The following is a 24,078-nucleotide window of genomic DNA, read 5'->3' as shown; positions in this document are numbered from 1 at the left end:
AATTGCACTAATATGTGTGTACTGTGTACTGTGTACATATTACTATTACAAAAAAACAGAGAACAAAAGACAGCTCAAATGTTTCCTATTACGAACTTTCCTAAAACTGTCTTCTTTTCACATTGATCAAAACAAAGCAAGTCTTCGAAACATTCCTTGTGTATCTTGTACCATCAACATTGGTTGATAATGGCAATTCAAATATTCCCTCTTAATAACACGATTCTCTTTCTCTCTTTCCCACACTAAATTAAACAAATTCTTGGCAATCTCAAACGAAACAAAAGCATCAATAGCACCATATTCAACTTGTTCATAACACAATTCCTCAGCATCCCATTTACTCAGTGTTACATTCAATGGCTTTTCCATTACTTTCCCTAGTACCTCTTTCGCCATTCTCTTCAATCCCATCTTCCCATACACTTCTTCCCCGTAAACCGAATACGCCAATCGGTTCAAATCCACAGTATTCGCCACGAACAGCCTGTGATCGCGGAGCAGTTTCTTAGCGTCCTCCATAACCCCAACCCCGACGAACTTGAAACTCGGGTCCCCAAGAAAGTCTACGAGGAATCCAGGAACCGCGTCTTTGTGGAGGAGTTGGAACAAGAGGCAACGACGACCTACACAGAGCTGGAGGAGAGCGACCGGGTGGTTTTCCTCTGGTTTGAAACACGGTAGCCACTCGATATCGAGACCGATGAGTAGCTTGTGGAGTCTATGGCGATGAGTCTGCACAGTTTGCAGAATCCAATCGTTAACGACTGTGGAGTCTTTGGTGACGGTAACTTCAATTTCATCACCATAGAAAGAGACTTCGTAAATCTCGGCCATCGCTTGAAAATTTTGTGAATGTGACTATGTGAAGTAATTCCGCAGACTAACGCCTATATATACTTGCTTAGGTTACCAAATAAGAGTTGGATTGGGATAAAGAAAGTTTTTCCTAAAATTATTCTTTTCCTGTTTAATTTCAGTTTAGTTTGCCCGAATCCTAAATGGTTTTGGTTAAGTTTCCTAATTTATTTAAAGGGTTAATTGTAGCTTTGTAATATTTTTTTTTTGTTTAATTCATCCATCTTCAAGAGTGGATGCATTTCATTAATCAAAAGGATATTATACACAACCAAAGAGTGAACGCTCCCTGTACCTACTTAATTGGAACAGACTCCAATTATAGCAAAAGTAGAATTTCTAATCAGCTTTCAAAAAATGAGTTGATTTTCTATCAAAATCAAGCTTCAAGGGACATCAAAAGTGTAAGTTCTATACATGCTCCTATTCAGAGAGAAGGAGTTTCTAATAATTTTGGTCCTAACGGAAGGGAAGTTCATTTTGTCCATTTTGAGCGCACCTCTTGCTTCCTTTGGCAGTAGATGGAACTGAGATATCCAAGTTGTGTTGTTGCATCGTGCTCCCCAATTAGCTCATCCATCAGCTACTTTGTTCCCTTCTCTATAGCAGTGTATTATGCTCCATTCCTCCATTTTTTCAAGCATCGCCTTTGATCGCATAATGAAATCCCAAGCATTCCACGGAACATCTGCAGTTTCTTTTATCCAATCCACTAGCATTTTTGAGTCAACCTCAATTTCCAGCCTGTTGTAACCATTGTCCTTACACCAAGCAATTCCAATTTCAACAACTAACACTTCTGCCATATTATTAGTAATATGGCCAAGGATTTTCCCATATGCAGTAACTAAATTTCCTTGCTCATTTCTAATGATGCCCCCAGCTCCACTAGGCCCTGGATTTCCCTTTGTACAGCCATCAGAATTCAGTTTTACAAATCCAGCCTTAGGTCTTTCCCATTTCACCATTATGTGGTTAATCTTCTGTGTAACTTTATCCTTAATCTGAAATAATTCTTCTCCTTTCAGGTATGGACTGATCATCGTGTACTACTTGTGAACTATCATAGCAACTTGTGTATTGATGTTCTATATGATGTTGTTTAGATCCATCTTTTTGTTCTCGTATCTCTGCTTGCATCTTGATTTCCAAATCTGCCAAATAATAATCCCTATAAGAATTTGTAGTAGCATTTTCTGTAATGGATTTCCAACCTTAGTTATCCACCATGAGATTATTTGTTGTCTTAAGCATCCATTTCCCTACAAAATTCCAAAAATTCTATTATAATATATCCATAATTGTTGAGCAATCATACCTTTGTGAAACAGGTGCTCCTCCTCCTCTTGATCAGGGTTGATATAGCAAGAACATCTTGAAGGGAGATGAACTTTGAATCTGATTAAGTTGGTATCAACAGCCACACAATGCCTCATTAATTTCCACAGAAAAAACGTTGTTTTGAAAGGAAGTTTTTTGTGCCAAGTCATTTTGTTGGCTATGGTAACCATCTGTTTTTTTTCCCCTCAATATTTCCCATGCAGTATTGCAACTAAATATTCCACTATTGTTATTAGTCCATATAGGATGATCATCTTCTAAGGATGTATGAATCTACACTTCTTTGATTGAGTTAGCGATGTTTGAAGGAAGTTTCTATCTAATCTTGCTCATATTCCATTGATTCCCATAAATAAATTCGGAAACCTTGACATTGATAGAAGTAGATGCTTGCCCAAATTGGCTCAAATTACCAAGACCTGACCAGTTGTCCCACCAGAAGTTGTTGCTACCATTGTTGATCCTCCATAAAATATAATGATCCACCTTATCTTTTATCTTTCATAGCCTTCTCCAAGTATGGGAGTGCCTATAACTCCATTTTCTAGCCATTGAGTGAATTCTTTTTGAATACTTGGCTTTCATGAACTGTGTCCAAATATTATCTTTGGTTCTAAATTGCCACCATAATTTAGCCCCAAAGGTCTCAGTAATATCTTGCAAAGATCTCACTCCTATTCCCCCTTCCTCCTTTGGAAAGCACATTTTGTGCCACGCCACCCAGTGAAATTTGAGTTTTCCATTATAATTTCCCCATAAAAAGTTGGCAAACATCCCTTCCATCTGCTTTAAAATGGTTTGGGGGGCTGACTTATCGATAATAAGTGCACAGGCATGGCACTTAGAACATGCTTTATTAGAATAATCCTTCCTCCAGTAGAAAGTTGCTTGCTTTGCCAGGAATTCATTCTTTTTAGGATCTTAGTAGCCATTGTAGCAAAGTGTTGAATTCTTTTCCTTCCTGCAAACAAAGAACACCCCAAGTAAGTTATGGGAAATACTTCTCTTCTAACCTGTAAAATATCAGATGCTATTCTAATTCTTTTTGCGGAGGTATCTTCCTTCATAACAAAGCAACTCTTATTCCTGTTTATTAGCTGACTAGAGTTTTCTTCATATCTTTTTAGACAGTCCATAACAAGGTTCAAGGTATGAGATTTTCCTGAACAGAAAATTATCAGGTCATTTGTATAAGCTAAATGATTGACCTTAGGACCAATTGCATTCATACTAAAACCATTAAACTCTATATTATTATATAAATTATTTAGAAGAGAAGATAAACATTCAGATGCAATAATAAATAAAGAAGGTGAAATAGGGTCTCCCTGTTTAACTCCTCTTTCTGATTTGAAGAATCCATGTCTTTTTCCATTTATGACCATTGTATACCACATGTTGGATAATAGGTTCCAGATGATATCAAAATAGGATTTTGCTTAATATCATTTGGATGGACTCAGATCCACCTTTCATCAAATCCCATTTTCCTCATTGCAAAGCAGATAAAGTGCCAAGAGATCCTATCATAGGCTTTATTCATATCTATTTTGAATACAACGTTTCCCCCTTTATTGTACTGCTTCATATCATGAATCATTTTCTGTGCCAGTAGAACATTTTCTCCAATAGATCTTCCTTTTATAAATCCACTTTGATTGGAAGAAATTATTTTAGGTAACAGAGAAGCAAGCCTGCAGTTTAGAACTTTTGATATGATCTTCTGAGTAACATTGCTTAAACTAACAGGCCTAAATTCTGAAAAATTCTGAGGTTCACCCACTTTAGGGATAAGAATAAGGCAGGTGTTAGTGTAGTATCTTGTAAGCTGATCTCCGTTGAAGACTGCCTGCACTAGATCAATAATATCCTTCCCAATAATCTCCCAAGTTTTCTGAAAAAATAAGTCACTGAAACCATCTGGACCTGGGGAACTATTTGGGTTGATGTCTATAACCGCTTTGAAAATTTCTTTTTCATTAGGACTGTTTAGAAGCATCTGATTGTCCATATCATTAATATTCTTAGGAATCTGATCCATTATGCTCATATCAATACATTGTCCCCGTTGAGAGAACAAATTCCTATAGAATTTCTCTGCGGCAGTCCCAATCTCATCTTCTCCTTCCACCCATACATCATTTTCTAGAATTCTGTGGACATGGAGGTGATTTCTTCTTCCTTTTACCATGGAGTGAAAATATTTGGTATTTTCATCCCCTTCGAGGTTCCATTTCAAATTTGCCTTTTGTTTCCAAAAATCATTCACTTTCTTATGATGAGAAATCAGTTCAGCTTTGGCTTTATTCAGCTGCATTCAATCATGAGAGTCCATATTGTTAATATATTTTTGTTCTAGCTCACAAATTCTGTTTTCCATGTCATGAGTATTCATAAAAATATCTCCAACTGTATTCTTGGACCAAATACTAAGAGCAGAACTAGTGTTCTTTAGTTTTTGTTGGACTTCCCAAAATATATTACCTTTTGCGTGAGATTTCCAACTAGATTTGACAACTTCCTGGAAGCCTTCACATTCAACCCAGAAGTTAAGGAATCTAAAATACTTGACATAAGAATATTGAGGGTTATCCATGGTAATATATATGGGACAATGGTCTGATCCAACTCTAGGAAGATGTTGTACATTAGTACTTGAGAAAAGATCATCCCATTTTTCATTATGCACCATTCTATCTAACCTTTTCCAGATTACATTCTTGTTTTTTTCTCTCATTGCACTAGGTAAAAACATGCCCCGTATATCCACTATCTCTTAAACCACAATCACTGAGGCATTCCATGAATGGAATACTCTTGCTTAGTCTATGGGGATTTCCCCCAATTTTTTCTTCAGCATCAAGAATACTATTAAAATCTCCTGCAACTGCCCAGGGTGCATTAATAGTAGATGCAAAGATTCTCATATGGTTCCATAATTCTTCCCTCCCTTTACTAGAAGATTTGGTATAGACAATTGTAAAATATAACTCCTTATCATTATCAATAATCTTACAGGTGACCATCTGTTCCTCATTAGCATAAATAGAGCATTTAATGCTCATAGCCCAGAAAACCCATTTTTTTTTGCTGCAGTTGGAAAAGCATTCATGCATATTCAACTCCTTTTTGTATCTTTCAATTTTCTCTTCCTTTATGAAAGGCTCTTGTATAGCAATAAGCTGAATTCTATGTGAAGCGATTAAAAACTTTACCCTTTCTGTAGAGGCATGGGATTTCACACCTCTAATATTCCAATTAAGAATCTTGATCATTTAAAACTCTTTTGGAATGATCTTCTGGTTTCTTCATTTGTCTCCTTGTCTTTGGAGGTTCATTTTGATTCACTTCCTTTTCCCCACTCTGTTCTTTCATAGAAGACTTGTTATTCTTAGCAGGCATATCATGTTTTTCTATTTGCTTTTTGTTACATCCCGTATTTTTGAACGTCGGATTATTTGTAAGCTGAGGTGGGGTCCACACGTCAAGATTTTTTTTTTGGGACATGTGACAAATTATATGAATCACATATGTGAAGTTAAACACAACTCAAGAAGGACCCTTGGGCCAAATCAAAGTGGAAGTCCTCCAAACGAATATTTTTAAGAAAACGTTTTCGGGTGACCTGACTTTGGGGGGCAAAAACGGTATTATATGTTTGGAATTTGGAAAAATACCAAGAATTAGAAGTTGTAGATAATTGAATTATCTTTCCAACCATAGGTCGTGGGTTCCCAGGTGACGTCGGTACAAGGAGATATGGACGTTTTAAGGTCGAAAGGTCAGTGGGCTAGGCCCAACTCGGGACCAACCGAGTTGGCCCAAAAAAATGAAAAGAAAAATTTAGGCCCAAGGTGAGAGGGTGGCCGGCCATACCTGGTCCAAGCCCACCAAATTAATTAATTTCCATGTGGCAAATTAATTATAAAGGGATCATTATCCCTTAGATGATTCAAGAAACTTAGAAGGAGAAAGAACAAACAAAACAAGAGCAAAAAAAAGGGCCATTTCGGGTTTGGCCATAGAAAATTCACCCCTCCAAATCTTCCTCCAAAAATTATTTTCTTGTGGTATTCCTACTAATTTAAGGGTCCTTTACAACTTGGTGTAATTGTTTTGGAAGAAGGAGCACTTATTTCTTCAAGTTGACAACTTGTTCAAGTGAAGGAGTTGTAGAAAAAGGTAAGAATCAATTCCTTTTTCTTATGTTATGAAGGTTTGTTTATGTTGTGGTATGTGGAAATGAGTAGAAATTATGGAAATAAGGAAGTTTGCAAAGTGGGTATGTATATATATGTAGCCATGAGTGTATATATGTTGTATACATATATGAGTTGAATTTTATGTTGTATTCTAGTTGTGGTTATGGTGAAAATTATATTGGGAATGAAAGTTGAATGAATTTTGGTTGAAGTTGGAATGTAGAAGATTATGTCACTTTAGAATGATTTTGTGATATTATGGAAATGAAGTTGTTAAGATGTGAATTATAATTATGGTTGATGAAATTGGAAGATGGAAATATGTTATGAATATGTAGGTTGAAGATTTGAAGTTTTGGGTGAATTATGTTTTGGTGGAAAGTTTGTATATTTTGTATATCTTGTGAATATTTCGTAGAAATGATATGAAATATTTCCAAATTATATTGTGATGATCTAGATTAATGATGAATGTGAAACCATTGAGATTAGTTTGGAAATTGAAGTTGAAATGAAGGTTATGACATTATGTTGGAAAGATAGCTAGTTAAGTTATATTGTGTTTATAGTGATTGTTGTTGTTGTTGATGTTGTTGTTGGGTTGTTGTTGATTGTTTTGGCCGAGTTAAATTCTCGGGGATGCTATATGTATAGGGGAGATGCTGCCCAAATTTCTGTAGGCAATTATGAATAAAGATTGAATACTTAAAGATTGGAAATTGAGAATTGGTAAATGTGACCAATTGCAGATTTTGGGCGAAACGGGAATTGAATTTGGAAAGGCGTAAAGAGCATATAAGGTATGTAAGGCTATCCCGATTCTTCTTTTGGCATGTCCTAGGTGTACTAGGATCGGATTTGAGCCTCGGAAAGTATTCTGCTCATCGGAATCTGCATTTGAAAATACCCCTTTTTCATTCAATTGAATTGAACCCTATAAGTATGCTTTATTGAAAGAATTGTGCAAACTTCCGCAAATTGTCTAGAAAATTTTGGAATGTCCCTAGAACCTCCGTAGGTGACTTTATAAGCTTAAAATACGTAATTTGAGCCCACCGCTTCGTTTGTCCCGAGGTGGGCCCACTATTTCCAATTTTACCCTTTATGTGTCTATGACTTGTCTTCGAGCGTTTTCGTTAGAGATACTCTAACTACTCCTTTATCTACTAAATAAAAACTATTTTAAATATTTCATTAAGTCTTATAAATTGTTTTGAATCTTGAAAACGATCTCGGATAGATTATGCCTCCGTAACCCGTTATGACATCTAAATTTACTTACTATGTTTCCGTCCGATTTCATTGATTTGATTTGACATTCGATATGCCTCATTGAGTCTCTGGAAATATATATATGGTATTTTTAGTGCATTTAGTTTCTCACTACTCCGTTCGTGGATGCCTCAATGTTTCCCCCACTGAGCCCGGGCCAGGATATGTTGTCAAGCGTGATCATTTGCATTGTTCGCCGTGCCTCGATGTGAGGGGGCAGGTATACGCGTACATGGGTTTGTGGAGTATGCTGTGCCATGTACGCTTGTTCTGATATGATTTGCTATGGCCATCTGATATGACATATTATGTTACAGGGTTATGCCCCTGTTCTGTTTCTTCTGTGTTGTGGCACCAGCGTCGGGAGGGTGGCCACGTTCTATCTGCCGAGTCCCTTGGCAGGGGCCGGATTTGATGTGACATATGTTTCTGTACACACTCTGCATGTTTTGAAAATATGTATCTGATACTTTGGGTTTTCTATTTACTTTCTGTACGTTCTGTACCAGTTATGATTTTGTTTCTGTAATTCAGGCTTTGCATATTCAGTACATATTTCGTACTGACCCCCTTTCTTCGGGGGCTGCGTTTTCATGCCGCGCAGGTACTGACGACAGGTTTGCTGATCCGTCCGCTTAGGATCTTATTCTGCTATTTTGGAGCGCTCCTTTATCCGGAGCCTATATTTTGGTACAATCTTCTGCTATTGTATATATGTACGCTATTCAGGGGTACGACGGGGCCCTGTCCCATCTTATGATTCTGTTATGTTCTGTAGAGGTCTGTAGACATACTTGTGTGGGTTCTGTATATGTTTTGGGTTGTTATGATCGGTGATGGCCTTATCGGCCTCTACGTGCCAAATCTGTTCATCTGTGATATTTAGTAGCGCCAACTAACCTTTATATTAATATATTTTGATAATATGTTGGTTTGGGTTATTGGGTACGTTTGGGTGTCCAGCACGGACACTAGTCGCGGCCTACGGGGTTGGGTCGTGACACTTTTGATGCTCTTCCTGTTCACTGTCTGATTCCTCTTCTTCGTCACTTTCACTTTCCATGTCTTCAGAGTCATCTGATGTATTCTCTTCCTTGGAAGACTCTTTATCAGCCCATTCATCGTTTTCATATATGTTAGTCTCATTGGCATTGATTATTTCTTCTATTGTTTTGCTAGTATCTCCCTTATTTTTGTTATCACTGAAATTTTCATCTTCCTGCATAAGTTCATCAAAGCTATTTTGGGTAATCATGATATTATCTTTTTCATTGTTCCCATTTTGTCTTAGGCTTCTTCTCTTCTTCCCTGATCTGCTTTTCAATTTCTTGCTCTCAAATTCCTGCCATTTACCTTCGAACAAATCAACCGTGAGTTCATTTGGATTATTGATCATAACAGTTTGCCTCATAGGTTGATCTTCTTGCTGATTTTTCCCAGTGTTATCAAACTTGTCAACCTTTTCTTTTGGAGTTCCTTGAGATTCTATTTCTTTTTGTAGACTTTCCTTATTCTGGCCAGGCTGTTCCTTTGTCTCTTCCCGATTAGAGTCATCTTGGTTCCTTTGCTCCATCCCAACCAGTTTATGCTCAGCATTCATACCATTCTCAGTATTCTTTTCATTATGTTTTTTTTTTCAGAAATTGGCATAGGCTTATCAATCCCAAAAACAGCACCCGTAGGCTTAAAAACCTTAGGAGGCTCACTTCTACCCCTTGGTCTATTCCTGAACTGGTCTGGCAGGGGTCTTTGATCCCTTCCTCTGTTCTGCACCTCATATTTCCCATTTGGAACATTTTCTTTTCCATCTGTTTTAGGCACATCCTCTTTTGGATTGGTGTGTTGTTTCATGCTTTCCACTTCTTTCTTTTCATTTTCTTTTTCCTTTCTAACACACGACATTCCATCATATTGTGTCCTAATTTCTTGCAACGTTTACAATACTTAGGAATATTTTCATATTCAATTTTTTGAGTGTAACCTTTAAGAAGTTCATTGTCATCCTCAGTACCAATCCAAATATTATGAATTAAAGGCTTCATTAAATCAATTTCAACTTGGATCTTAGCCATACTTGGTCTATTCATCGTTTTAGTCACCATATCAATTTCGATAGGCGTACCTACTGCAGCAACAATTTGTTTAGTATAATGCCTTGTGTGCATATGAAAAGGCAAACCTGGTAACAATACCCACACTGGCACAATAGGTAGATCCTCCTCAGGCTTGAAGTTAGGAGTCCATTTTTGCAACCAGATTTGAAAACCTTCGATCTCAATCACTCTCTTATATAGAATGCCATTGAAGTCTGCTTCGTTGTTGAAGGTCAAAAAGATGTTGAAATTATCAAAAAGCCCAATTTTGACAGTGCCCTTCATCGCGAATTTCTCATCAAATTTTGACCTAATCGTATCAATTTGGGGTCTTGATTTTAGGAATCTTCCAACAATTGTCCATCTGCAAGGATTTGTCATTACCCCATGGTAATGTCGATGTCTGAATACCAAAGCTGGCATCCCGTTGTGAGTCGTTCTTCTTGCAATTATTTGATTTGGGTCATTTCGATTTGTAAGGATTGGAGGTTCCGATAGAGTGGCAGCATAAGAACTACCTACTATGGGCTCCTTGAAAATAGGTTGTTCTTGTAATAGTGGGGGGGGGGGGGGGGGGTTGCTGTGTGGTCGACTGAGGGTCAGCTGCCGGCGAACCCATCGTTTTGGTGGAAGAGAGCTTCGGTGGTAACATATCTGAGATTTAACGGCTATGTGTTTTTTTAGAGAGAAGTAGGACCTTCTCTTTCTAGCTTTTTTAATTTTTATTCGAGTTGATTTGTGGCTTTGTAATATAGTTTCCTAAATTGTTCTTTTCCTGTTTAATTTCATTTTAGTTTAACCGAATCCTACCTGGTTTATGTTCTTGCGTAGGAAGTTTCCTATTTCATCTAAAGAGTTAATTTTACTAAATACCTCTACAATATGAATCAATTTTTAGTATATCTCCTATGTTTTACAATTAAATAGTTACCCTTATACTACCAAAATTCTGCACTTACATCCTTTATAATTAGTGATTCATTGGAAAATACTAGACTTTTCAAATGTTGATTTATTTAAACTATGATTGGTCATGTAAATAAATTATTTCATAAGTTATGTAGCAAATTTTTGAAGTACATAGAGAACGATAAACAAAGAACTCTTCTGTATAGGGTGGCATGCACACTAATAATTTAAACCAATTTTTTTATAAAGATTATTAGTAATTCACTGAATATTATGAGACTGTTCAAATGTTGATTTATTTAAAATTTTATTGGTCAGGTAGATAATTTGTTTCATAAGTTATGTAAAGAAAATCATGTTATTCTTATATGTTAAAATTCACCTTAAAACATTTGAATTAGGGGTAATTATACTTTGGGATAATTAGAAACTACTTTAGATTGGTTCGGCAAAATCAGTCTCCCTTATGATTGTCAATATTATATTTGTCTCTATTACTTTAATTTTTTCTCAACAATGTTTACCCCGGATTTGGTAATCAATTGAATTTGTATGTGGATATAGGATATGTGCTTGAGTCTAAATATTTATCACAAAGAGTTGATAAGAATGCTCTTTGATAAACGAATAAAGAGTGTAAGTATCGGATGACTACGCATATGACGAGTTGATTGAAGAAGTTCAATATAAGCGACCAAATTTGTAATAGATAGGATCAATATTGAGATTACAAGAGCTGCATATGTATATATATTGTGTTACAAGTGTTCTTGAAAGTAAAAGATGAACCAACCAAACTAAGGGAGGTGGGAATACTCTATTTATAGTAATGAGCCCATGGGCTTCCTCCAATATGAACTAATAAAATAGTAATATAAGGGACATCCCCTGCACGGATTTGGTGGGATTTGACTGACGGCGCCGTCTGACACACGCATAGTTGGTAGCCGACCATGATGTGACATCACTGATGTGTCCCAGCAACGGTCACAACGGACCAACGGACTCACGGATACCGGACCAACGGTGATGTGACCCCGGAAAGAGATCCGAACCTTCGGTGGCTTAGAGACCGGGCCAGACGACGCTTCCACTCGGCTTTGATCAAAATGCTTATCCGGAAAGGCGATGCCCTCACACGAACTCTCGCCCCTTTTCTTTCTCCGATCCATAGTTACCCCGGATTGACCCGTATCCGGTTTTTTACCGTATACAAACAATTGTCTTAAACTCTTATTCATTAAAAAAAAAAAAAAACGAAGTTGCAAACTGATTACAATTCGATTAGTTTATCCTTTCTAATGTTACTTTCTCTACGGCTTACCATGTGCATTCATGGTACATGTTATAAATCAGTGGTGTAGTCTTATAGACTGTGTGTAATTTATTTTTTCACTCAGTGATTATTTGTGTCATTATAGGTCTGGACTTATGAAGCTTGTTATATCCCGTATTTTTTTTTACGTCGGATTATTTGTAAGCTGAGGTGGGGCCCACACATTGAGATTTTTTTTTGGACATCTGAAAAGTCATATGAATCACATATGTGAAGTTAAACACAACTCAAGAAGGACCCTTGGGTCAAATCAAAGTGGAAGTCATCCAAACGAATATTTTTAAGAAAACGTTTTCGGGTGATCTGACTTCTAGGGGCAAACACGGTATTATAAGTTTGGAATTTGGAAAAATACCAAGAAATAGAAGTTGTAGATAATTGAATTAGCTTTCCAACCATAGGTCGTGGGTTCTCAGGTGACGTCGGTGCAAGGAGATATGGACGTTTTAAGGTCGAAAGGTCAGTGGGCTAGGCCCAACTCGGGACCAACCGAGTTGGCCCAAAAAAAAAATGAAGAGAAAAATCAGGCCCAATAGGGGCCATCCGGCCATGGTCCATAAAAGAGGACCCAAGTCCATGGGTTTTAATTATTTTCCATGTGACAAATTAAATATAAAGGGAGTCTTAGTCATGGAACTTTCAAGAGAAATTTAGAAGATGAAAAACAAAGCAAAGAAGAGCAAATTAAAAGGGCCATACGGCCAAGCTCTTGAAAAATTGACCCTTTGAAATCTTTCTCCAAAAATTATTTTCTTGTGGTATTTCTACTAATTCAAGGGTCCTTTACAACTTAGTGTAATTATTTTGGAAGAAAGAGCACTTGTTTCTTCAAGTTGACAACTTGGTCAAGTGAAAAAGATTGTAGAAAAAGGTAAGAATTAATCCTTTTTTATTATGTTATGAAGGTTGGTTTATGTTGTAGTATGTAGAAATGAGTAGAATTTATGAAAATATGGAAGTTTACAAAGTGGGTGTGCATATATGTAAGTGGACATATATGTATATTGTTGTATAAATAGTATGAGTTGAATTTTATGTTGTATTCTAGTTGTGGTTATGGTGAAATTTATATTGGAAATGGAAGAAAATGGTTCAAGTTGGCATGGAAAATTATTGGAAATAGTTATAGGAAATTATGTGATTTTAATGAAGTTTTTATGTAATTATAGAAGTGGAGTTTTAAATGTGAATTATTATGTTAGTTGGTGAATTTGGAAGGATAATAGTTCATATTGGCATGAAAGATTGGTTGTTAAGTGGTTATGAGAAGTTTTGTGATTTTATGGTAGATTTATGTAATTATGAAAATGAAATTATTAAGGTGCAAATTATGATTATGGTTGATGAAATTGGAAGATGGAAATATGTTATGAATATGTAGATTGAAGATTGGAAGTTTTGGATGGATTATGGTTTTGGTGGAAAGTTTGTATATTTTGTATATCTTGTGAATATTTGGTAGAAACGATATGAAATGCTTCCGAATTATATTGTAATGATCTTGATTAGTAATGAATGTAAAAACATTGAGATTGGTTTGGAAATGTGAAGTTGGAATGAAAGCTATTGCATTATGTTGGAAAGAAGACTAGTTGTGTTATATTGTGTTTTGTAGTCATGGTTGTTGTCATTGTGTTGATAGTTTGGCCGGGTTGAATTCCCGGATTGTTGTTGATTAAAAATTGGCTAAGTTGAATTTTGGGGATGGTGTATTTATAGGGGAGATGCTGCCCAAATTTTTGTAGACAAGTATTGGTTAAGATTGAAATCTTAAAGCCTTACAATTAACATTTGGTAATTGTGACCAAATTGTAGATTTTGGCGAACTTGAAACTTGATTTTGGAGACGTGTATGAAGCGGAAAAGGTATGTAAGGCTTCACCCTTCCTTCTATGGCATGTCTTAAACGTAATAAGTTGGGTACGAGCCTCGGGGACAACTCTATTTCCCGGAATCCGCACTTAAAGTTTCCCCTTTTTCATTCAGTAGAATTGAATTAGAAATTGTGTAAAATATTGGAGAAACTTCCTAAACATCTAGAACTGGCATAAATATGACCCGACTACCTTAAAACCCTCACAAGTGACGTCATGAAATATAATGTACATAAATTTGGTACGCCGCCTCATTTGACCCGAGGTGGGCCCATTGTTCCCGGATTTTCCCTATTGCTCCGTTTGACTTATTTTGGGAGTAGAATCCAAAGGAAACTTTTGATCCTCGTTCCGATTATCAAACGATAAGTACTGTACCATTCTAATGGAAATATGTATATGTATATAAAATATGTATATGTATATAAGATATGTAAAAGTATATAAGACATGTATATGTATATAAGATATATATATGTTTATAAAATATGTACATGATATACGTATATGTATACAATGAAAGATCCAGAGCGCTATAGACGCTGATATATGTATATGATACACGTATATGTATATGATAAAAGATCCAGAACGCTATAGTCGCTGATATACGTACATGATACCAGTATATGTATATGATAAAAGATTCAGAGCGCTATAGACGCTGATATATGTACATGATGTATGCATATGTATACGGGGAAGATGGGAATAAGGGCAGAGCGTTATACACGCATATCCACCTGATCAGTTGGCATTACATGACATGATATCGTCCCGGACGCGGGATGTGTATTTATGGCTAAATGGATCGGCTGCCGACGCCTCGGCAATATGACATGTTCTATTTTTATATATATATGAACAAGAAAAGATTTTCAACGGAAAGCTAAGCTATGATACGCTATGCCATGATATGATATGCTACGACAAGCTATGCTATGATATGATAAGCTATGCTATGATATGACAAGTTACGCTATGGCATGATACACTATGACACACTATACTATGACATTGACATGATATAACACGATACGACATGCTGTAGTAAGACATGACATTACACGATATAATATGCCATGATAAGACACGATAGGATACGACCTGATATGCCACGATAGGATACGATAGGGCACGATAGGACACGATACGACAAGATACGACATAATATAAGTTCTATTTTCTACGTTCATGGAGGGGAAACGTTTTTAAAAGGGAAAGACAAGCCATGCATGATAGCCGCCCAAAAAGGGGCCTTCCTATGTACAGGTTACTTTCTTGCCTCGTTATATGTCCTGTGACTCCATGATATTATTAATCGCACTCTATGTTATTGCTTGCATTGTCTTCCATGCCTTACATACTCGGTACACTATTCGTACTAACGTCCCTTCTTGTGGACGCTGCGTTTCATGCCGCGCAGGTCAGCAGACAGGTGGACGTGATCCTTAGAAGCTCTACCAGCCGCACTTGACAGCGCTCCAGTTGTTCCGGAGCCTCACTCCAGCGGTACTATTTTATGCATATACATTCGGGCTTGGTAGCACCCCGGCCCTTTCTATGTATAAGTGTACTATGTCTAGAGGCTCGTAGACAGATACGTACAGTCAGTCAGGTACAGATATATGTATAGTGTTTTGGCATGTTAATATTGTTGTACAAGGTAATAACGGAGTTTATTAGTTTATGTTCAAGGGAAAAAAATGGCTCGGTTTACACGGCTTGCTAAGAGGTACAGGTAATACGATAGATAAGGGGTGCTCGGTACAAGTATCGGGTACTCGTCACGGCCCCTAGTCGGGTCGTGACAAAGCTTTCCCCACACTTGGACTGCATCCTGGCAAATCGGATGAGGTTCCTCTGCCTATTCATAGGATTCTTAGGTTGCATACCACAAAAATGGACCGACTTACTGAAGGTGATCCATTTAGGAGTGGAGGGGGAGTTTCACAGGTATAAATTTGGAGTCTACGATCAATGTTTTTGCAAAAATATAAACTAAATGCTAATGCATTGCGTATTTGTAGGTTATGCACCCTTACATCATCCCCACAATGCATGAGCGGGAGCAGGACTACTGTTACACCTTGTAGTTTTATGCATTAAGATTCGTCGTACGTTAATTGTCTTAATTTTGGAAACCGAAATTTGCCTTCGAGGTTATATGAGGCTGGACATGCTTAACTTCACTTTTCTCTCTCTTCATCCAATATTTTCACTTGCAGCTAGCGGCCCATCCCACACTCTTCTTCTCTCTCTCTTCATCCAATAATTTAAGACAAAAATCTCCTTTTGAATCGCCCAAAATTGAGTCTCCAACTTGTTAGGGTTTTGCCCTTCTTTTTTTTTACCATACTTGAATTTTACCTTTCTCTTGAATGAAATTCAGATAATTACCATAATTATTTTTGTTTTTCTTGAAAGGAAAATATAATTCTCCTTTCATATTTGGTTATTACTTGTTTTGGAGAAAAAAGTTTTGGACCTCCATAAATTGAAGACATCCTTTCTACAACTAGAAAATACAATAGCATTCAAAATGTAGTCATTAAAGAATCTTGTTTAGAGGGAAATTTTTCTCTCAATAGTTTTATGCTTTCTTTACATTAGTTTTTCATATGTAAATCAATTAATCAAATCATAGGAAAATATTATGTCTCTTTTAGTATATTTTTCTTTGTCGTATAATTTATCGTGTTCAAGATTTGCAACGATTAGCTTCCGCATGACCGCATATTTTTTCGATCCCAACACAACTCCCAAAGGTTACGAAATAACATTAAAATATGATATTACAGATTTTATACTTGCCAAGGAAGCCTTTTACATGACTGCGATAGAGTGGCCCACAATCGCAAAAAGCAGTCCAACATGGCACTCGACGCGACAATGAACAACTTCTTGCGACTGCGAAGGTTCAACCCCAACCCTCCGCAAACACAACTCTAGTCCACTCGACCGTGATGGTCAAATGCTGCACCAGAAAGAAGAAAAAAAATTGGTGCAGCTCAAATGGGATTTTGGCATCTGAACCTCACCCGAACACTTCAGGTCCCATCCTAACAGACGTGCAAGTTCAAAATCATCGTATGAACCTCAAATCATGAATAAGTCCGTTTACTCAATATTTTGGCTTTGGTCGACTGTGTAAACTTTAATGTACTAGTTCAAGTTCAAGTGCTTCAAAACACTGCTGAGCCCCTCAGGACCCGTGTCATTCATACCTGCAAGTCAGAAATGACCAAGTATAGCTATGAGAAATCTCAACTAAGAAAAAGTGATTTTAAACCTCAAAACAATCAGTTGGATCGTTACACTTACCGTGCATGGCCCATGTTTAGCACTGCCCAACAATTTAAATTGGTATGTGAAAGTACATAATTTTTAATCATTCTTATTTTAGTGTGGATATTTTTTTTTTTTTTTTGTTCCAATCATTTATGTGGTACACTTTCCAGTTTTAATTGTCTAATTAGTAAATTAAACAAGTTGAAGTCTTTTTCTGAACGCAGTATAATATCTTCAAACCTGTTAGGCAGTAACAGCAAGAAACTCCAAAATCCAGTTTCAAAAATTCCATCAGTTTCTTCGATTCTCAAGCAAATGCATCGATTTATACCTCATTCGTGAGCTTGAACTTAGATGTTTTATCTTGACTTCGAACCTATAATTGAAGTTCTCGTTTTTCTTTTCTTTTTTAGCCCATATTTTATTTTGATATTATAGTTTCACTGAGAGCAAGCATAATAACAAAACGTAACTAGTTTAACCCCAAAATCACTATCTTGACAAAAGGCTGTTACTACTTGCAATTTTATTCGAGGCATCAACAACAATATTCATGTATAAATTTCAAGAAACCATAAAGAAATTAAACAAATATGTGTACTGTGTACATATTACTATTACAAAAAAAGAATACAAAAGACTTCCCAATGTTTCCTAATATTATGTCTTCTTTTCATATTGATCAAAACAAAGCAAGTCTTCGAAACATCCCTTGTGTATCTTGTACCATCAACATTGGTTGATAATGGCAATTCAAATATTCCCTCTTAATAACACGACGACTCTCTTTCTCTCTTTCCCACACTAAATTAAACAAATTCTTGGCAATCTCAAACGAAACAAAAGCATCAATAGCACCATATTCAACTTGTTCATAACACAGTTCCTCAGCATCCCATTTACTCAGTGTTACATTCAATGGCTTTTCCATTACTTTCCCAAGTGCCTCTTTCGCCATTCTCTTCAATCGCATCTTCCCATACACTTCTTCCCCGTAAACCGAATACGCCAATCGGTTCAAATCCACAGTATTCGCCACGAACAGCCTGTGATCGCGGAGCAGTTTCTTAGCGTCCTCCGTAACCCCAACCCCGGCGAACTTGAAACTAGGGTCCCCGAGAAAGTCTACGAGGAATCCAGGAACAGCGTCTTTGTGGAGGAGTTGGAACAAGAGGCAACGACGACCTACACAGAGCTGGAGGAGAGCGACCGGGTGGTTTTCCTCTGGTTTGAAACACGGTAGCCACTCGATATCGAGACCGATGAGTAGCTTGTGGAGTCTACGACAATGAGTCTGCACAGTTTGCAAAATCCAATCGTTAACGACTGTGGATTCTTTGGTGACGGTAACTTCAATTTCATCACCATAGAAAGAGACTTCGTAAATCTCGGCCATCGCTTGAAAATTTTGTGAAAGTAACGCCTATATATACTTGTTTAGGTTACCAAATAAGAGTTGGATTGGGGTAAAGAAAGTTTTTCCTAAAATTATTCTTTTCCTGTTTAATTTCAGTTTAGTTTGCCCGAATCCTAAATGGTTTTGGTTAAGTTTCCTAATTTATTTAAAGGGTTAACTGTAGCTTTGTAATATAGTTTCCTAAATTGTTCTTTTCCTGTTTAATATCATTTTAGTTTAACCGATTCCTAACTGGTTTATGTTCTTACGTAGGAAGTTTCCTAATTCATCTAAAGAGTTAATTTTATTAAATACCTCTATAATATGAGTCAATTTTTAGTATATCTCCCACGTTTTACAATTAAGTAGTTACCCTTATACTATCAAAATTCTGCACTTACATCCTTTATAATTAGTGATTCATTGGAAAATAGTAGACTTTTCAAATGTTGATTTATTTAAACTATTATTGGTCATGTAAATAAATTATTTCATAAGTTATGTTGCAAATTTTTGAAGTAAATAGAGAACGATAAACAAAGAACTCTTCTGTATAGGGTGACATGCACACTAATAATTTAAACCAATTTTTTTATAAAGATTATTAGTAATTCACTGAATATTATGAGACTGTTCAAATGTTGATTTATTTAAAATTTTATTGGTCAGGTAGATAATTTGTATCATAAGTTATGTAACAAAAATCATGTTATTCTTATATGTTAAAATTCACCTTGAAACATTTGAATTAGGGATAATTATACTTTGGGATAATTTTAGAAACCACTTTACATTGGTTCGGCAAAATTAGTCTCCCTTATGATTTTCAATATTATATTTGTCTCTATTATTTTAATTTTTTCTCAACAATTGTCTTAAACTCTTATTCATTAAAAAAAATGCGAAGTTGCAAACTGATTACAATTCGATTAGTTTATCCTTTCTAATGTTACTTTCTTCTGATTAATTAATTCTATGAATATTCTTAAATAAATTTTCATAGAAAGCAGAAAAGTATTTTCACTCTTCCGTATGACAGGTTCCCATTGGAAATGAAAGGTTTGTCATAATAAACAATAATGCTTGACGCCATAGAACTTTTATAATAAGAAAACAGGAGAATAATTCTAACTATTGCAAATTCAAAAATACCAAATGTTATTATGGCCTATAGGAGATATGAAAATAATTCTAACTATATCAAAATCAACAGAAAACGTTAAGTCAAAGTATTTTTTCTTCATCATACAAATTATGAACATGCACTGTTTCCTTGCCATTTAGACATCTAAACTAAACATTGTTAATATTGAACACCTAAATTCAATTTAAATTGTACCTATTAGACACCTCTCTTACGATCTCTCATAAAAACCTAATGCGTGTGTGTCAAATGCGATGACATGGAAAAAAGTCTAATTGATACTCTCTCCGTCCAAATTTATGTGATGTAGTTTGACTGGACACGAAATTTTAGAAATAACGGAAGATTTTTGAATCTTGTGGTCTAAAACAAGACAAAGATATTTGTGTGGTTATAAATCATCTCGTTAAACATAAAAGATAAAGCTTAAAGTGTCATTCTTTTTAAGACTGACTAAAAAGGAAAGATGATTATATAAGGTGAGACAAAGGGAGTAATTGACATGTGGCTTTGTTTTGTTTTTAAAAGCTCTCATCTATTTCTTATATTTTTTTTATTTTTTCCAGAAACTCCCCCGACCCCAATTATACTGTCTTCTTCTTACCCTCCCCCAACACCCACCCCACCCCCCGCCCCGTTCCTGTTATTCTTCCTTACTGTAGTGAAGTTTAAGAGTGCATGTGTTCGGTATGAAGGAAAATGTTTTCCAGAAAAATGTTCTTGGAAAATAAGCAGATTTCCTTAGTATACAAGTTGGAAAATGTCATTTTATGAGCATTTACACGCAAAAGCAATAGCTAAAGAATAGGGGCTAACAGATAACATAAGTTTAAGAATAGGGGAAATGACAAAAAAAGAAAAAAAAAAAGAATTGAATTGAATGGACAGAAGAAAGAGAGGAAAAGAAGGCCAAAAGAGACTATACTAGAAAAAACTTCTGTTTTCTTTCAACATCTCTTGTGAGGAGATAACCATATATTTCATATCTGGAAAAAATGATGCTATTAGGAACTATTGCTAAAAAGGAACTGTTTGTCTGGAATTTAAAAGAAAATGAGAAGGAAAGGCATGAATTGAATTACAAATATAGGGGGTCAAAACTTGGGGAAATAACTCATATATACGGTCTACGTATCTAGTTTGCAGCCGATGTAGCCCATTGTATCATCAATGTATAGATCATGTATTTGTTCTGTATAGCTATATATAAATATTACATATACTCTGTATATATAATGTATATTAGGAGATTAATGGCAAGCAAGGAAGGAATGATATTAAGTTAACAAATCATAGAAGCAAAGAATGTTTGGTTAAAATATATTTTTATTACTATGACACGCGAGTCGTGCCAATGAGAAAATTACAGGCTACAGTCTAAAAGCTTCCTTGCTATTGTCCACCATAAACTGTTCAACGTCATGTTACATTTTCACACTATGAACTCAAAACACCAATTTAAACAAACCTCATGTGAACACTTTACTGAGGCACAAGATAAGTGCAAACCAAACTCCTCCATTGGCTCAATTTAGAAGCTTCTTCGACGAATCATGGAAGGATCAAATTCATTCTAAATCACCCTTTGTCATCCACACCTGCAATTTCAATGAAATGAAAGTCAGAAAGGCATCCCAACGGACATATTCAGTCTCTAAACTGAATAATCCCTCCTTACGACCAAGTGATCCTCGGTTGAAACAGCTCGTTGACCTTCATGATTGGTTCATTATAATTCCTTTTTCACTAGCTGTTCAAGATCAGTTTTATTTTCAATCAGCATAATCACAATGTTCATGCTCGCATGAACATGGTGCAACTCTGCTAGCCAGAAACATACATGATCAAAGGTTTGGCGTTTGTTATGTCATAAACCAACAGAGCTACAATAGCTCCCCTGTAGTACACTCGTGACAACTCTGCAGGGTATGTGATTAAAGGTATGGCGTTTGTTATACCGTGGCATTTCTCGTGACCTAAGTTGCGTGGACCCTTCACTTTTGCTGCCACACCCGTGTCGGATTCTCCAAAAATACACTACTTTTTGAGAATCCACACGCACCCATTGACATTTTTGAAGAGTTCGAGTAACATCGCTTTGATTGCATGTTACAGATTGAACAAGCAAAATATCTGTAAGTATTCTTTGAAGTATTAATGTTCATAATTAAGCAAATGAAAAGACCGGATCTAGAAAAATAAAGTGAAGATGCACATGCACGTAAATATAACAAAGATGAACCTAGTGTGATGCTAAACAAATCATAAAGTCTGACCATTTAATCATGACTTCAATAGGGATGAATAAGAAAATATTAAGTAGTGTGAAGAAGAGGTAGAATTAGAAAAGAAGGTGCCAAACCCGCTAAATAGAGTCAACTTATTACAATTAAGAAGATTAACGTAGATTTTAAATAAAAATATAGGGCAAATCGAGAGACCCGACCATCTAACAGCGATTTTGATATCTCAAATTTTTTGTAAGATAGTTTAATTCTGCACGATCAGTTGGTAGCAGGGACAAAATTCAACACACCATGCATATGCAAAACAGGTACAATTATTGAGATAGGCGTAAAAATTCTAAAAAGACATTATTCAAATAGGAAGTTAAAGTGTGCACACCAAATTGTGAGTACAAACAAAGAAACTGCAACCAACATGATGTATATATTAGAAGTGGAATGACGAAGTAGAAGTGGAACACACGTGTACAGAGAAGAATATATATAGGTGGCAAACGTCTCCTAGTAGTACTCGTTAAATGAAGTGGGTCCATTACAGTACAACTTGCATTGAATATAGTACAATTACCATTGCTGTGTTCGTCTATATGCTTGTTCACTTCTTATATAGAGTAATGTACATGTACAACAATTTCAAAAGACTAATGCTCAAAAACCGTATAAAATTAAAATCAAATGCCATAATAAATCTTTTGAAAAACTTTAATTTATATAGTTTTCTTTCTTAGATATAGACTTCAGGAACAATAACAATGAAGTCATTCATTTGTGACTGAATATCCATAGGGAAAGAGGAAAGAATAAAAGGAAACCATAGCTAACGGGGCCCCTTGATATTCAAAGAAGGTGAAAGCAGAAACCAAATGCAAATAGATTTTTCTCCAAATGAAATTAGAGAACTGAAAATTGTTTGTAAGGATACTATTTTTTTATTTTTCCAATCCCCTTCTTAGGCTCAAGGACTAAATCCAAATATCCCAATTAAATTACAGTTTACAAAATTCTTTCAATGTTGTTGAACTTATAGTAATCCTTGTATTCACAAGATAAACATTACTGCCTGTGCGGATTTAACTGTGCATTTGGCTATGTTAATTGCAGTTTCATTGCTGGTTGATGAATCGTTGATATTTGTTATTTGAAATGTTCTGGAAAAATAATTAAGGGCGACATTCAACTTGTAAAGGATAAATGTATAAATTAACTTTTGACTTGAAATGTTCCCACTTTTAATCTAGTATGATATAGTAAATATTTAACTCTTAATGAAAATTTCAAGCTCCACTACTTCTACTCTCCGTAGTATTCAGTAACAGAGATTTTGGCGGGCTTATTTGGATAGAAATCATAGAGGAATTATGGACACCGGTCGTGCAGCTCGATGAAATGCACTGTTCATCATCCTCCTCAGATCGATTAAATCAGGATCCACAATTGCTCTCCAAACTTCTTTTTTAGCCCAATGTTGCTCCGATTTCTGAAAGATCCAATACGTTACATTCACCGCCGGCAAAGAAGGCCCAAAGACACACAATTGGCCAAACGGAGTCCTGGAACAGAAATGAGACGGTACTATCCATTAATAGCGATGCAAAGAAATTCGCACTGAAGGGAACAAGAAGCAGATAAGTTTGATACAACGTGGAAAATCTCAGCCTAATTCCAAAACTGAAACCAGCAAATCACCAAAAGTGTTCACCGCGATAGTCATCGTTTAGGGATGTGTTTGAAACAAATTCGCCTGAGCACCTTGTTGCCTAATCTGCAACCAGCCAACTGTCACCTCGAAGAATGTCGCCACAAGAATCAACTCTAGATCCCCCGCCATTGGTTAGCCTTCAACTCTCTCTCTCTCTCTCTTTATATATGTATATATATATATATATATAAAGAGAGAGAGAGAGCGGTTGCGAATAAACCTGTAGATCATCAAATTATTAACAAAATCCTGTTAGTTATGGGCGTTTTAGCAATAGGACTTTTGAAAATGAAAGAGTAAAAAAGAATGAATAATACTTTTTTAAAAACAAAGATTATGGACAAATAACTTCTATCATTAAAGAAAAAATCTACAGCTTAATAACAAATTATTATAAAATTCTTGTTACTACAAACT

At 35.9% G+C, this 24,078-nt stretch overlaps 3 protein-coding genes and 1 long non-coding RNA gene across 5 annotated transcripts; 1 reads left to right on the top strand and 3 right to left on the bottom strand.

Moving 5' to 3' along the window:
• Positions 1–126: 126 nt before the first annotated feature.
• Positions 127–837, bottom strand: LOC132612302 (uncharacterized). The gene has a single exon (XM_060326598.1). It carries the CDS (start codon positions 835–837, stop codon positions 127–129), a length of 711 nt encoding a protein of 236 aa, XP_060182581.1.
• An 8,683-nt stretch (positions 838–9,520) lies between these two features.
• Positions 9,521–10,147, bottom strand: LOC132612301 (uncharacterized). Its single transcript, XM_060326597.1, has one exon. The coding sequence runs from the start codon at positions 10,145–10,147 to the stop codon at positions 9,521–9,523; it is 627 nt and encodes a 208-aa protein (XP_060182580.1).
• A 2,580-nt stretch (positions 10,148–12,727) lies between these two features.
• On the top strand, positions 12,728–15,558 carry LOC132608728 (uncharacterized). 2 transcript variants are annotated; one of them, XR_009570498.1, is made up of 3 exons: positions 12,728–12,882; positions 13,827–13,877; positions 15,312–15,558. It is a non-coding gene; the product is annotated as an uncharacterized LOC132608728 (long non-coding RNA). The 2 variants fall into 2 exon arrangements; XR_009570499.1 differs by lacking the exon at positions 12,728–12,882 and having other exon boundaries at positions 12,987–13,877.
• Positions 15,559–17,858: 2,300 nt separating this feature from the next.
• On the bottom strand, positions 17,859–18,572 carry LOC132612300 (uncharacterized). The gene has a single exon (XM_060326596.1). It carries the CDS (start codon positions 18,570–18,572, stop codon positions 17,859–17,861), a length of 714 nt encoding a protein of 237 aa, XP_060182579.1.
• Positions 18,573–24,078: the final 5,506 nt, after the last annotated feature.

Source organism: Lycium barbarum, chromosome 9 (assembly GCF_019175385.1).
Source record: "Lycium barbarum isolate Lr01 chromosome 9, ASM1917538v2, whole genome shotgun sequence".
Lineage (NCBI taxonomy): Eukaryota > Viridiplantae > Streptophyta > Magnoliopsida > Solanales > Solanaceae > Lycium > Lycium barbarum.
The sequence above is the reverse complement of the archived record's forward strand: the minus strand, read 5'-3'. Positions and strand labels throughout refer to the sequence as shown.

Excerpts from the sequence above, each read along its gene's own strand:
- LOC132612302 (XM_060326598.1), bottom strand. The coding sequence starts at position 837 with ATGGCCGAGATTTACGAAGTCTCTTTCTATGGTGATGAAATTGAAGTT.
- LOC132612301 (XM_060326597.1), bottom strand. The coding sequence starts at position 10,147 with ATGACAAATCCTTGCAGATGGACAATTGTTGGAAGATTCCTAAAATCA.
- LOC132612300 (XM_060326596.1), bottom strand. The coding sequence starts at position 18,572 with ATGGCCGAGATTTACGAAGTCTCTTTCTATGGTGATGAAATTGAAGTT.